Below are 10,565 nucleotides of genomic sequence, written 5' to 3'. Positions count from 1 at the left end.
CTCAAAATATAAGGAACACATTAAGGCCACACTTCATCTTTCCCATCGTTGATTCCAAAGATGCTGGTTTTAAAAATTGCAATGATTATCATTCTTGCACTGATGATATTCCAGATCATAACGAGCAGTCAAGCACTGATATGGATATGGTACAAGTTCTCATTAGTGATCAACTTACATTTAGTGGACTCAGTGGATTATAAAGGATTTTTTTGGAGGTATTAAAATCATACTTCTATTAGAGGTTGCACCTGTTGTCCATATAGCAAGTAGGTATGGATACGTGCAATCAGGTTCTTTGCTGTCTTGCTGCAATACCGCCAATTCCAAGTGAACTCAGGATTGATACAAAGATACAAATGCAAAAGACGGGTGAAGCTACATACCCTTACCAGAACAGGGTGTGAATTCAGAAGCTCGTAGCTGCACTAGAAAAGATATTATCAGAACAAACTGCAAGCGTCTACAGTTACGTAAGTGCAAACAAACAAGTTAGGAAAATGTTATCCACACAAAGGGTCCGTTTGTTTGAAGGGACTAAGAGTGAAGCAATTTAAAATCTCGTACACATGTGTAATCACTTCGGAGCAGTAGTAATACCACACCCACACGGTAGTGTATATCCCATACTTTCTGGGTTATATACTCAAGGGACATTTAATCCGGGCTGTAAAAAGGATAACAAATATTGGAGACGTGGTTCCCTTGGATACATGTGCAGGACAATTCGATGCTCTTATTGTGTCAAACAAACGGGCCCGGAGATTAGTGTCCTGCTGCCATTGTTATGCTCCAAGTTATTACAACAAAAAAACTCTCCAGCTCTAGCATTGGGCATCAGTCCATGTAATAGCACAAATTACATTGTTTTTTTACACCACATTCACTATTCCTATACAGTGACCACATTATTGGAATAAACAATTCTACTTTTGAATAGAATGTGCACTTACACAACGTGCTCTGTCCTCCTTTTCCCAAGTGCGGAAACTGAAGCAGCTTTCTGTGTTTTACCAATAGCTTTTGATGTGTCAACCACCAAATCTTCATTATCTCTCTCACATGTTTGTTCGCAGTCAACCTTGCTTTCCACAGATGTAATGAGACTGTTGGAACATGATGTTCTTTTCTCTTGCAGTCCTGTCAGGGTATTCCTTCACAGAATATAAACAATACATGATACATTAGCAAATATAAGAGGATTAACATACCTTTACGTAGGCTCTTGATGACAACCTTTGTATGATACTAATTAAGATAGTTTTACTAAGCCATCATTTAAAATCGCTATTAAAGTCTATCTTTCTTCCTGAAAAAAGAACTACTTATCACTACTGTAACATTTCTATTTTTGGCTGCATTGGAAGATATCAAACGTTCTTAAACATAATAACTCACCGGGGGACACTTGATCACTTATCGCATATCTTGCCCAGTGTGGACTGTGGAAAGGGAATCTAATCGTTTATGTCATCCCCGTGACTACTTGTCTCCAGTGATGCAACCAAGGATTTATGGTTGAGACTTGAGAGATCATTTATTTGGTCGGGTACCAAACTAGATGTTCATATGTCCCTAGAAGGGCATTGATGGCCACCAAGTATCACAGAAAGAGAGCAAAATAAACAAACTGCAAATAAACTAAACACCACATTCACTGCAAACCTTGCCGATTCACTTTTAAAGTGCTCGCATTCCACTCTCATTGGGCATGCATTGCAGTTTGGTTTTTTCTTTGTACAGAAGACCTGCAACACAACACTACATTGATGAAAAAATATACTTGAGGAAAATGTGATACTGGAACATGCATTTAAAGTTGCGGAAGCATACTTTTCCAAAGGTAATCAGTTAATGTAGTTCGTACCTGCATTACACAATTCATCAAATTAGTATGGAGTTCTAGCTGATCTTTTAGTCAATGAGAAATCCTTTGGAGCCTAGCACAAATCCACTAATGAGGAAATTTTTTCTGCAAAAAGTGAAATTACATTGTTTCATGATCAAAGGTGTCCTCCAATATTGGCCATAGATATTCATTAATGGAGTTCGCCTTACGGATCTGAAATGAGAACAACATCAGCATTCTGCTATGGTTTACGGTAATTTTATGTATTAACTAATTGGTAAATGGTCCTTCCTTTTTCAGAAGATGCATCTGAATTCCCTCTGGTAGTAATTCAATGGGAACCCATCCTAGGCGAACTACTATCCGAACAACGTTGGTGTCAACCTTTTCAAGAAACAAATCAGGGCACGTCGATAGAACTTGTGAACTACATTGAGGTTTTACATTGTAAAGGTGATAAGGTCTTACTGGAAATGCCAGATGCCTTAAAGTCAAAAGTCGTTCGAATTCTACACTTTTTAATCCCAAACCTTGAATACTCATCAAGTAATTCCTACAGAAAAGGAGCTACTAAAAATCACATAATACATAGTGCAAACATATGGGACACAGTGCTCTAGTCATGTATTGCTCTCTACTAAATATTTCCAGTAACAATTTGTTTTTGCGTACTTTGCTTTGTCAGATTCAGCAGTTCTTAACCACTCCAGGTCAATGCCTTTTCGCTCGCCAGCTATACGATCAAGGCACTTCTGAAGAAATCAGAAAGAACAACTGTTATAAGGCTATTTACTAATAGTCAAGTCAGACCATTATAAGGTTTTGTATTGTATGATGATAACTTCTAAACTTTAGTAACTTCTTGAAGCAGACGTCAGAGTACCTTGTTCCATTGAGCAAGTTTGTTGTTCATCCCTCTTTCTTTGATGACTTTAGATATCTCTCTAACACTCACAGATCTAACTTTATTCCACTCTACATAATCCAGGTTGACAGCAGAGGAGGCCTGGGTTCCCTTCAAGGCTTTACTAGTTGAAAAGTAAAGTTTTTCTGTGGTGACTTGTTTTTGTCCACTATTCTACGGGGATATTTGGCAGCAAGGGACATGAAGGCAGAGCTGTAAGAAAACAAGATCACTAGTTTCCTATATTCTATTACCACGTAATTTGTAATAAAGGTGTTGCTTATCGAATGAACATGAAGAGACAATTCTTGACCAAGAAACATGAGTTCACCTTGACAAACATTTTGAGTCAGGAAAGCTCCAACTACTGAATCTACCACCGAACCCTTCCATGGTAAATAACGCCTGTCTCCTGCAAAGTTTAACTTGTGGTCAATAAAATGGTGAAAATTTGACGAGGCGCTCTCCCACAACAAAGAAAGAATTGCAGTATGTGTAGGCACAAAATGGAATCATTCAGCTTGGTTTGGCAATATCTGCATAAAAATATCTCTGTACACATTTGGACGTTTGTCTTTCTAGGATGTGTTCCAATTGCCTGTGTGCGAGCGCAAAATGGACTCATCACAGATTGGTTTGGCAAAATGTAGATGTACGATTCTCTACTTATACTGTTGTAATCCTATGAAAGGAAATCACAGGTTTATAATTGTCGAGGTCTTTGGGTGTTAATGTCACATTCCAATTGAAGTGCTTTATTATCCACATTTGTGAGTGTCTGTGTTCGTATCATTGCAGCTACAATGTCAAAGTCATACTGATTGACGGCTGTTATATTCTTCTATGGACATGCATGGATGATAGGTTGTACGTCCATAGCTCTATGGACCACAATTAACTCAAATTTTCAAGACTCCTTAGTGGTGAAATGGTAGATACACGTGAATCAAAATCTCATGCTAATAGAATGTCAATGGATATCCAAAAAGCACTCGAATACCTATATATCTTCCATTCCTGGGAGTGAATCACAAAATTTGCTACAAGCAGTAATTTCAAGTTTTGGGTTATTCTCAGAATTTAGATCTCTAGCCTCTTCACCATTTCATGAGGTGATACTATTTAGCTTTTTAAAATCTAAAGCATTCATGTACACGGATAGTGCTAAAATGTGATAAACCATCTCTATTTTTTCCTTAATAGTAGTAAGTATGACATACGATACTTCTAGAATGTGAACCAAATCTAGACAATGGCATCCAGAAATTTTCGTCAATCTAGTCACTAAAAAAGATTAATATTTGTAATTCTAACAACTATAAATCAAAAAAATTCTCCCAAACAGCTTTACAAGCATATTAGGGAAATTTACATGCAAAAATAAGAGTACACGATTGCCCTCGCTTAGTTTTCATAGAGTAAGATCATTATGTAAGTATTTATTGCATTACTCACTACAAGAAAAATGAAAATTGGTGACGAAAAAGTGGCGACGAAATTTAATTTCTTCACTAAATGAGTATATTTGGCGACGAAAAAATAAATTCGTCACTATTTTAACAACTTCCGCGACAAAAAAATTTCGTTACCAATTATACTTGTTTAGCGACGAAAAAAATATTTTCGTCACCAAAGGGTACCCATTTGGTGACGAAATACTTTTTTCGTCACCGAAAACTTAAAAAATGTGACGAAATTATTTTTCGTCACCAAAGATAATCATTTGGTGACAAAATATATATTTTGTCGCCAAATGAGACCAATTTAGTAACGAAATATTTTTTTCGTCACCAAATGCTTAACTTTGGTGACGAAAAATAATTTTGTCACCATTTTAATGCTTTCAGTGATGAAAAATATATTTCGTCACTAAATGGGTACCTTCCATGATGAAATTTATGAATTGCGCTTTGTCACTAAATATATTTCGGACATAACTCTTTACTAAAAACTCCGATTGAGATAATTCAAATTGGGTTTGAACAATAACTCAATTGCCTACAACTTTCATGTTTATCAAAATTGCTAATTTTAATGTTTAAAGGTTTAAAATTACTTTCGAAATATATTTTCATGTTAAACATATATGTTATATATTAGATATTTCAAATATTTATTGAAAAATGTTTGTAGTGCAGTTGGTTGGGGCTTATGTGAAAAACTCAAAGGATTCAGGTTCGAAACCCAGTAGGAGCAAGAAAGAAGATATTTTTCCCCATATGAAAACATCTTTTGTAACAAAAAATTTCGTCACCGATTTCTTATATTAGTGATGAAAATTTTCGTCACCGATATGACCCATTGGTAACGAATTTTTTCCTCGTCAAACAGCACAATAAGTGAGGAAAAAAATTTTGTCACCAATTATTCACTTTTTGGTGACGAAATATTTCGTCATCAAAAAGCACTATATGTGACGAAAAATAGATTTCGTCACCAGGAAGGAATCTTCGACAACCTTTAGTCGACAAATTTTTTTTCGTCACCTATATTATTTGTGGCGAAAAACATGCAATTTGTGACAATTTTCATTCGTCACCCAATGTAATTTTTCTTGAAGTGACTGGTAAATAGTAGGACTATATTGCATTTGTATAGTTTTTAATGCTAGTAAATACCTCTCTTTTTGTGTCCGTAATTAAGACATTATTTACCTCCATTAATTAGTCACGGAATTTACACTTTAGACATTGCATTACTGATGAAAGAAAAAAATTCAGATTGAAATAACACTCTCCCAGGAAAAAAAGAGTAGAATATAAATACACACACACGCTTTTCTGGCTTCAACATTAAACTTTGTCGTAACATTTTTTTCCACAAATTTAAGTCAGATCAATGAGATGAGAGGGCTGACTTAAAAGACAATTTTTTAGGAGATTGAAATAAATTTAATTACGTAAGGAATTGAGCTGAAATAATTTGATGTTAGAAATAGTTAAGTGTGGCATTGGAATGTTCATCACTTTCATGGGGTTTATCAAAACATATGTAATCCTACAAATATATTCGTTCAATTTATTTTTGGGTTCTCATTCTTTCCCAATCCAGGGTCTTCAAGTCACCACCTTCCCATAGCCGTAGAGCCATCACTGGATGTAGAAAATAACATATCTCGCTCCATGCTCTTTTTAGCGATACCCATGGCAAGTCAGAGAATGAAAATCTCCATTTGCCCTCCCATGTATCGATTAGCAACCAGGCCGGTATTACCGGTTTTTGACAGATCAAAACTAAACAGTGAGAACTACCTTGAACTCGCCGCATCTGGGCAATAAATGATTCTACCCGTGGTCGAAGTAGTTTCCTTTCTTGTTGCAACCATCTCTCTCTAATTTCGAGTTTAACTTTCAAGTGATCTTTCATATTTGGAGTGCTTTCATTTGCACCCAGTTCGGCACATCCATTGGACATTTCTGGATATTCGGCCCTCTGGACAGCAAAATCAATCAGTTCTTCTGGTTGCATGTCCCGTGAACCTGCAACAACAGAAACACTATCTTGTTTCAACTATGTAATGATAACTGCGAACAAGCAACGCAGATATAGGTTACTTTCACCAGAGTTCCTGTGACATGGTCTCAACTGATAATAACAGGTGCTCTACTTGTTGCCAAACTAGCCATGGTTATAACCTCTGTACATTCACCAAGGCTTAAACCACGACAATAGTTAACTAAGTTTTCACCAGACAGACTTCAACTTGAGACCGCTGATGGTACAATACCGTCTTTTTTGTTCACGACAGACTGCAAATAGCATGCAGTAACTTTTCGCCTTCTCCTCTTATACACTTGAAGAGACTTGGTATCATAGCCACTCCTATTTTCATTGAAAGGTGTTGTCTGATCTTCTCCTTCCAGGTTCTCCAGAGTAAAATCCAATGATCGCTTGCATGATTTTGCAGTAGATTGTTGAATTGGTTCAAATGCAGTTTCCACATCCATGCATAGTTTTCTCTTGGATGGTGAATAATCATGTGTGACTGATTCCAGCATCCTCTTTATGTTTGCTTCACCTAACACTCTAGGCCCATATTTTCTATGATCTACCAGCTTCTTGTATAAACATCTATTGTCATAGAATCTGGACTGCTCATCCCCTGCAATCAACAATATAATTTTAACTTCTCATGGTAAGTCATAGATACTAACATCTTATTGTATAGCTACTTAAAACTATAGCCAACACGGAAGTGTTACGATCACAGGCAAACCTCAGCTCCGACTTGCAACTTGAACACTTTCTTTAAGCGGTACTGCCACTGAGACTTCAATCTTTTGACAATGACGTACCAGACATGATAGTACGAGAAGTCGAACTCGTATGCCTCTCCCTCTTGCTTGTTTGTTTGTTAATGTTGTAGGGAAAGGCAGAATTCTTACCATTTTTTCCACCCACATAAATGACTCATACATAAATTGGGCAAAGTTGTTCAATTATGCAATGATATCATGTTTCCTATTACGGTGCCATTAGACCAGTTAAGATACTGAATGGTACTTAAAATAGAGGCAGGGAGAGGGGTAGGAATCTTGGGAATAAGAATAAGATAAATGTTAGAACTTAGGGACAAATGCGTCATCTGTTTCTTCATATCTGCTCATATTTAACTATTTTTCATTTTTATGATCTAGCTGACGTGTATCATTAGGTTAAACAATCCAATGAAAGCTGAACAACTCTGTAGGATTAACATACTAGAAAATCAGGATAGTTCATACGAGAGTGATGTTGAAAAGAATGTGCCACTAAGTAAAAGGAAAAATGAATTGATGACAAAATTGGAGAAAATCAACTTGCACAAAGGCGCTTTGGGATAACCCTTCAATTCGCCATCAGCAAAAACGGTCCACTATTAATATGTAAATAACTATTTCTACACCAAGTCCTGATAACTGCTACTTCATGTGACCCTCATGTGGATGTTGATACCTTCAAGAACTCCATTTTCCACAACAAATATAATTGGTTTTACGCAGTGTAACATAATAGAAATCACTTTACTTCGTATTTCTGTATTAAATTAAACAGAGCCTTCCTTTATTTGTAGGAGTACACAATTTGGTCCTCGGGACAGGTTAGGCACTTAAAAAAGTATATATAAATAGGACATACAATAGATTTAATTGAAGACATGGTTAAAATTAAGCGCGTACTGCCATTAGGATGAGCTTTTGCTGTTTCCAAGCCCTCGATCATTCTCCTTGAAGTTGAGCGAAGCCAGTACCGACCAGGGTCTGCATATTTACAAAGTAAAAGCTTCTTTGAGTGATCAATCAAGCTAGCTACTTGCAGTTTGAAGAATTTGGAAAAGAGATAAATATGGGTTTTCTGCAACTTTCCACCCAATTGAAACCCAAGACTCTAACAGCATTATCATATGCAGAGGCCATATATACCATGTAACACATGGGTACGGCCCGTACGGGACATATAATGGACAAGGTGCCAAACACTCTTCAAACGTAAATTTTGAATAAATGAAAGAGACCGCACGTTAGGAACACTATTTTTGATAGTCTAGTGCAGTTTTATTACATACAAAAGCCAAAATAGGGCTATACCTCTAAAAAAAAACATATGCCTTCATTTACGTATGTCAACCGATCATTTCATTTTTTCATTTGGTTCATTTATAAAGTGTTCTAACAAAAAGCGTTTCTTATTCCTCCACCATCTTCCGCCCAACATATTCTTCTATCATACCCAAAAAAAAGCTCCCCCGAGCATAACCTGGAGCATACTGTGAAATTCACAAGTAATATTCATTGGTCCTAGATATGGACACATGCTGGCCAAGACCTTTAACCATAACATATACTTATCCAATCCACACACTGTAATGTACTTGGACATCACGTGCTTTTGCCCCAGGAGCACCTAATAATTTCCCCCATTTGACACCCCCTAAGAGTCCCGCACATCTCCAGCGAGTATCCTAAAGTTTTCAGAAATGTCTGGAACATGTTTCAACTCGGGAATGGATCTTCACGGACTGGACTGTCCAGTTATGCCCCTTTGTGAACCCTTACCTAGCCCACTTTAATAATCAAACCCTTCAAGTTTTAGAGCTTGTGCAGTACGTCAACCATGCCAAAAATCAAGTTGATTAGATATCGATTAACATAATTTTGTATCACATTTACCTTGAGAAAATGGGTTAAACGGTTGTGATTCAGTGTTGAAATCTTTAATTTTCAATATAAATGTGTTTCGAAACTACATCAAGCGATATCTGATCAAGGTAATTTCTATTTTTGCTCAATGCGAATTTTTGCATGCTTGACTCTTTGAACCGTTCCGATCATTAAGATAGATGCTCCAGTTCATGCAAGGACGAAGGCGAAATCTTAACCCAGTGGTGGCAGATATATATACTGAAAAAAGATACAAAGATGAACCACAATATGATCATTTATCGACAAAAATCTTAAATAAAATCTAAGTAACGAACAATGTTTCTGATATGCACGCATAGTACCCAAAAAAACCTGGTAGTTCTTTCCTCAATCTATATGTTAAAGTGATACATCTAGAATTGTGCTCGATGCTTTACCATGACGTTAAAAGGATCCATGGTAGAATCAACGTCAAAAAAAAACTTTAGTTATGTCTGTCTCAATTTATGTGATCAAAAAATCATCCAATCCTATTGCGCGACCAAAGAAGAAAAGTTGTTGACTTTCTTATTGTTCAAAACTTGACGAAACTCTGAAATGCTACGTAGGTAAGAATTTAAAACTCAGGATACTCAACTTATGGTCCAAATGTAGTTACCTTTGCTATGTTTTAAGTCTGTAATTTAATTTTTCTCAATTGAATTCCATCCTCGAGTCCACGAAAGACCCATTCCGTTTTAACTTTAGGAAAAATTATTTGGTGGCCTTGGAACACCGCCATGTGATGCCCAACACTTTATCCACCACGTGTGGGATCTAATATTAAGTATATGGACTCCATGTAAATTTGAGGTGAAAGTACGTGGACTCTCGCATTTGAGTGAGGTGAAAAAGGGTGTGCTGGGTATATGGGCGCAAACAAGCCGAGCTTGGTAGTGTTCGCACTCAGCTCATTTACTAGACAACTCTAAAACTCGACCTCGAGCTTGGCTCTTTTGTAAATGAGCCGAACTCTTAGCTAGCCAAGCCTATATAAAAGAGTCAAGTTTTTTTTTCGAAGAGACGTGAACCGAACTTTAGAGTATTGAGCTTGGCTCGTTTATTTCATGATCCTACAAAACTCAAGCTCGGTTCAGTTACAAAACCAGCCAAGTCAAGCCTTAATGTGCTGAGTCTCAAGCAGCTCGGATGGTTTGCAACCCTATTTTGGTCACGGATAGCTGATTTTTCAATTGAGTTAATAAATTTTATAATAGGACACTTGAGAATAGAAACCCCCGTACAGTAATCTTCTTGTCGCAAATTGCTGGCGGATTCGGAAAGTGGATTTGGCCTCCTAGTCCTCGCCCTTGTTCGATTTGGCTCAGCCCTGGCAGGAGGTGTCTTTGCTATCCAAACGTCACCCTCGTCTTTTCCCATTGCACCGGGCCACCACTGCAAACTTGTCAAATTTTAGTACAGTACAGTACCTCTTTTCTTTAATTTCAACAGTCTAGCTATTTAACCTCAACGGCATCAAGAACCAGCAAGAAAAAGGGTCTCAAAACAACCGGCATGCAACACGGGCAGCAAGACGAACATGAACAGTAGTATCAGACCAGACGGCAATGGAAATTTGCATGCTCCTCTGAAAGAGAGAGAGAGAGAGAGAGAGAGAGAGAGAGGGGGGGCAATTGAAAACACGTGACCC

At 37.2% G+C, this 10,565-nt stretch overlaps 3 protein-coding genes across 4 annotated transcripts; all 3 read right to left on the bottom strand.

Annotated features, from left to right (window-relative positions):
- Nucleotides 1-1,867, bottom strand: LOC131312771 (DEMETER-like protein 2). Of its 2 annotated transcripts, none has more exons than XM_058340745.1 (5): nt 1,834-1,867; nt 1,666-1,748; nt 954-1,154; nt 387-423; nt 1-309 (listed from the first exon to the last, which is right to left on the bottom strand). In XM_058340745.1, the coding sequence occupies exons 2-5, from the start codon at nt 1,704-1,706 to the stop codon at nt 190-192; spliced, it is 399 nt and encodes a 132-aa protein (XP_058196728.1). In that variant the 5' UTR covers nt 1,707-1,748; nt 1,834-1,867; the 3' UTR covers nt 1-189. The 2 variants fall into 2 exon arrangements, with proteins under 2 accessions (XP_058196728.1, XP_058196737.1); XM_058340754.1 differs by having other exon boundaries at nt 3-309; nt 393-423.
- LOC131312784 (DNA glycosylase/AP lyase ROS1-like) lies at nt 1,765-2,859 on the bottom strand. Its single transcript, XM_058340763.1, has 3 exons — nt 2,733-2,859; nt 2,522-2,601; nt 1,765-2,402 (listed from the first exon to the last, which is right to left on the bottom strand). Exons 1-3 carry the CDS (start codon nt 2,760-2,762, stop codon nt 2,120-2,122), a joined length of 393 nt encoding a protein of 130 aa, XP_058196746.1. The 5' UTR covers nt 2,763-2,859; the 3' UTR covers nt 1,765-2,119.
- On the bottom strand, nt 2,739-10,302 carry LOC131312748 (uncharacterized). Its single transcript, XM_058340706.1, has 5 exons — nt 10,159-10,302; nt 7,913-7,993; nt 6,481-6,855; nt 6,005-6,232; nt 2,739-3,165 (listed from the first exon to the last, which is right to left on the bottom strand). The coding sequence occupies exons 1-5, from the start codon at nt 10,292-10,294 to the stop codon at nt 2,867-2,869; spliced, it is 1,119 nt and encodes a 372-aa protein (XP_058196689.1). The 5' UTR covers nt 10,295-10,302; the 3' UTR covers nt 2,739-2,866.
- Between the last annotated feature and the right edge of the window lie 263 nt (nt 10,303-10,565).

Source organism: Rhododendron vialii, chromosome 2a (genome assembly GCF_030253575.1).
Source record: "Rhododendron vialii isolate Sample 1 chromosome 2a, ASM3025357v1".
Classification (NCBI taxonomy): Eukaryota; Viridiplantae; Streptophyta; class Magnoliopsida; order Ericales; family Ericaceae; genus Rhododendron; species Rhododendron vialii.
This window is presented reverse-complemented; position numbering and strand designations above follow the sequence as displayed.

What these genes read in the sequence shown, in the direction of transcription:
- LOC131312748 (XM_058340706.1), bottom strand. Translation starts at nt 10,294, where the DNA reads ATGGGAAAAGACGAGGGTGACGTTTGGATAGCAAAGACACCTCCTGCC. An exon ending in TTTGCGACAAGAAGATTACT is followed by an intron (nt 7,994 to 10,158) that starts GTACGGGGGTTT and finishes GTAAATATGCAG; the next exon opens with ACCCTGGTCGGTACTGGCTT. An exon ending in CCAGATGCGGCGAGTTCAAG is followed by an intron (nt 3,166 to 6,004) that starts GTAGTTCTCACT and finishes TAAACTTTGCAG; the next exon opens with GAGACAGGCGTTATTTACCA.
- LOC131312784 (XM_058340763.1), bottom strand. Translation starts at nt 2,762, where the DNA reads ATGAACAACAAACTTGCTCAATGGAACAAG. An exon ending in AACTTGCTCAATGGAACAAG is followed by an intron (nt 2,602 to 2,732) that starts GTACTCTGACGT and finishes TGATTTCTTCAG; the next exon opens with AAGTGCCTTGATCGTATAGC. An exon ending in GCTGAATCTGACAAAGCAAA is followed by an intron (nt 2,403 to 2,521) that starts GTACGCAAAAAC and finishes CCTTTTCTGTAG; the next exon opens with GAATTACTTGATGAGTATTC.
- LOC131312771 (XM_058340745.1), bottom strand. Translation starts at nt 1,706, where the DNA reads ATGAGAGTGGAATGCGAGCACTTTAAAAGTGAATCGGCAAG. An exon ending in AGGAGGACAGAGCACGTTGT is followed by an intron (nt 424 to 953) that starts GTAAGTGCACAT and finishes TTTCTAGTGCAG; the next exon opens with CTACGAGCTTCTGAATTCAC. An exon ending in CACACCCTGTTCTGGTAAGG is followed by an intron (nt 310 to 386) that starts GTATGTAGCTTC and finishes GCGGTATTGCAG; the next exon opens with CAAGACAGCAAAGAACCTGA.